General features: G+C 36.4%; 1 protein-coding gene across 1 annotated transcript; it reads left to right on the top strand.

The window, feature by feature from the left end:
- Positions 1-782: 782 nt before the first annotated feature.
- Positions 783-1,645, top strand: HELRODRAFT_162023 (hypothetical protein; the record flags this gene model as incomplete). The annotated part of the gene is made up of 1 exon (XM_009024353.1): positions 783-1,645. A coding segment is annotated over one exon (863 nt), but the record flags the coding sequence as incomplete, so codon positions are not given.
- Positions 1,646-1,650: the final 5 nt, after the last annotated feature.

Genomic DNA, 1,650 nt, shown 5'->3' with positions numbered 1-1,650 from the left:
ATCCATCTATCTATCTATCTATCTATCTATCTATCTATCTATCTATCTATCTATCTATCTATCTATCTATCTATCTATCTATCTATCTATCTATCTATCTATCTATCTATCTATCTATCTATCTATCTATCTATCTATCTATCTATCTATCTATCTATCTATCTATCTATCTATCTATCTATCTATCTATCTATCTATCTATCTATCTATCTATCTATCTATCTATCTATCTATCTATCTATCTATCTATCTATCTATCTATCTATCTATCTATCTATCTATCTATCTATCTATCTATCTATCTATCTATCTATCTATCTATCTATCTATCTATCTATCTATCTATCTATCTATCTATCTATCTATCTATCTATCTATCTATCTATCTATCTATCTATCTATCTATCTATCTATCTATCTATCTATCTATCTATCTATCTATCTATCTATCTATCTATCTATCTATCTATCTATCTATCTATCTATCTATCTATCTATCTATCTATCTATCTATCTATCTATCTATCTATCTATCTATCTATCTATCTATCTATCTATCTATCTATCTATCTATCTATCTATCTATCTATCTATCTATCTATCTATCTATCTATCTATCCCTCTATCTATCTATCTATCTATCTATCCCTCTATCTATCTATATATCTACCAATCAACGAATCCAAAACATTTTTAATAACATTGTTACATTTGGTGGCAGCGGTGGGATTCACACTAAAAGAAAGAAAAGTATGAAACGGCGCAGGAGCAAAGTGAGTGAGATGGCTCACAATTTAAGGTCCAAGGACAAGGGCACGAAGGACGGTGAGGAGGAGGAGACGTTGGATCCTGTGCGGGCCACCCAGATCCGGATCATGTTAGAAGCAGCTGAAGATGAGAGGAGAATAAGACGTGAAGCAGCTAAAAGGGAGGAACAACGCGCAGAAAGGGAGGAGCAACGCGCAGATGAGGATAGAAGGCTACGGAGGGAAGCTGACATACAATTAAAAATTAATAATCGTAATAGTCAACAGGAAGACCGGGTTAACATGGGCAACAGATTTGGCCCCATGTTAGGAAGATGCCCAACTGACCCTCGGGAGATCTCCGCATATTTTCAACGGATTGAAGGCATATTTGAAAGTTATAGAATCAGTGATGAGGCCAAGGCTGAACTGTTGTTATCCAGATTGGAGCCGAAGATGAAAACTATATTGAATGAACTTCGGACCGAAGATTATACAAATTATGAAGCTATAAAGCAGCAAATCATTCGCTCTTGCCGATTTTGTCCGAAGAAGCTCCGGGATGCATTCTTTTCAACCTATAAGGCAAAGGAGGAAACATACCCAGCATTTGTTGCACAATTGTATCGCCATCTCAAATTCTATTTCCAGAGTCGGAAAATTGAAACCCTTGAACAAGCCATGTCCTTGTGGGTTGTGGACCGTTTAAAGGAGATAATACCAAAAAATTTGGTAGAGTACATACTGGCTCAGGAGGGTGACGAGTGGTTACCACATGATAAAGTAGCAAACCTGTTGGAGACTTATGAAGCGAATATGAATATGAGGGGATCGACCAACTCTATTTCTAGTTTCCGAACACAGTCTGGTCATGCTCATTTAGGAAGTGACAGTAAAGGGTTGT

This window comes from Helobdella robusta, assembly GCF_000326865.2.
Source record: "Helobdella robusta unplaced genomic scaffold HELROscaffold_4, whole genome shotgun sequence".
Lineage (NCBI taxonomy): Eukaryota > Metazoa > Annelida > Clitellata > Rhynchobdellida > Glossiphoniidae > Helobdella > Helobdella robusta.
This window is presented reverse-complemented; position numbering and strand designations above follow the sequence as displayed.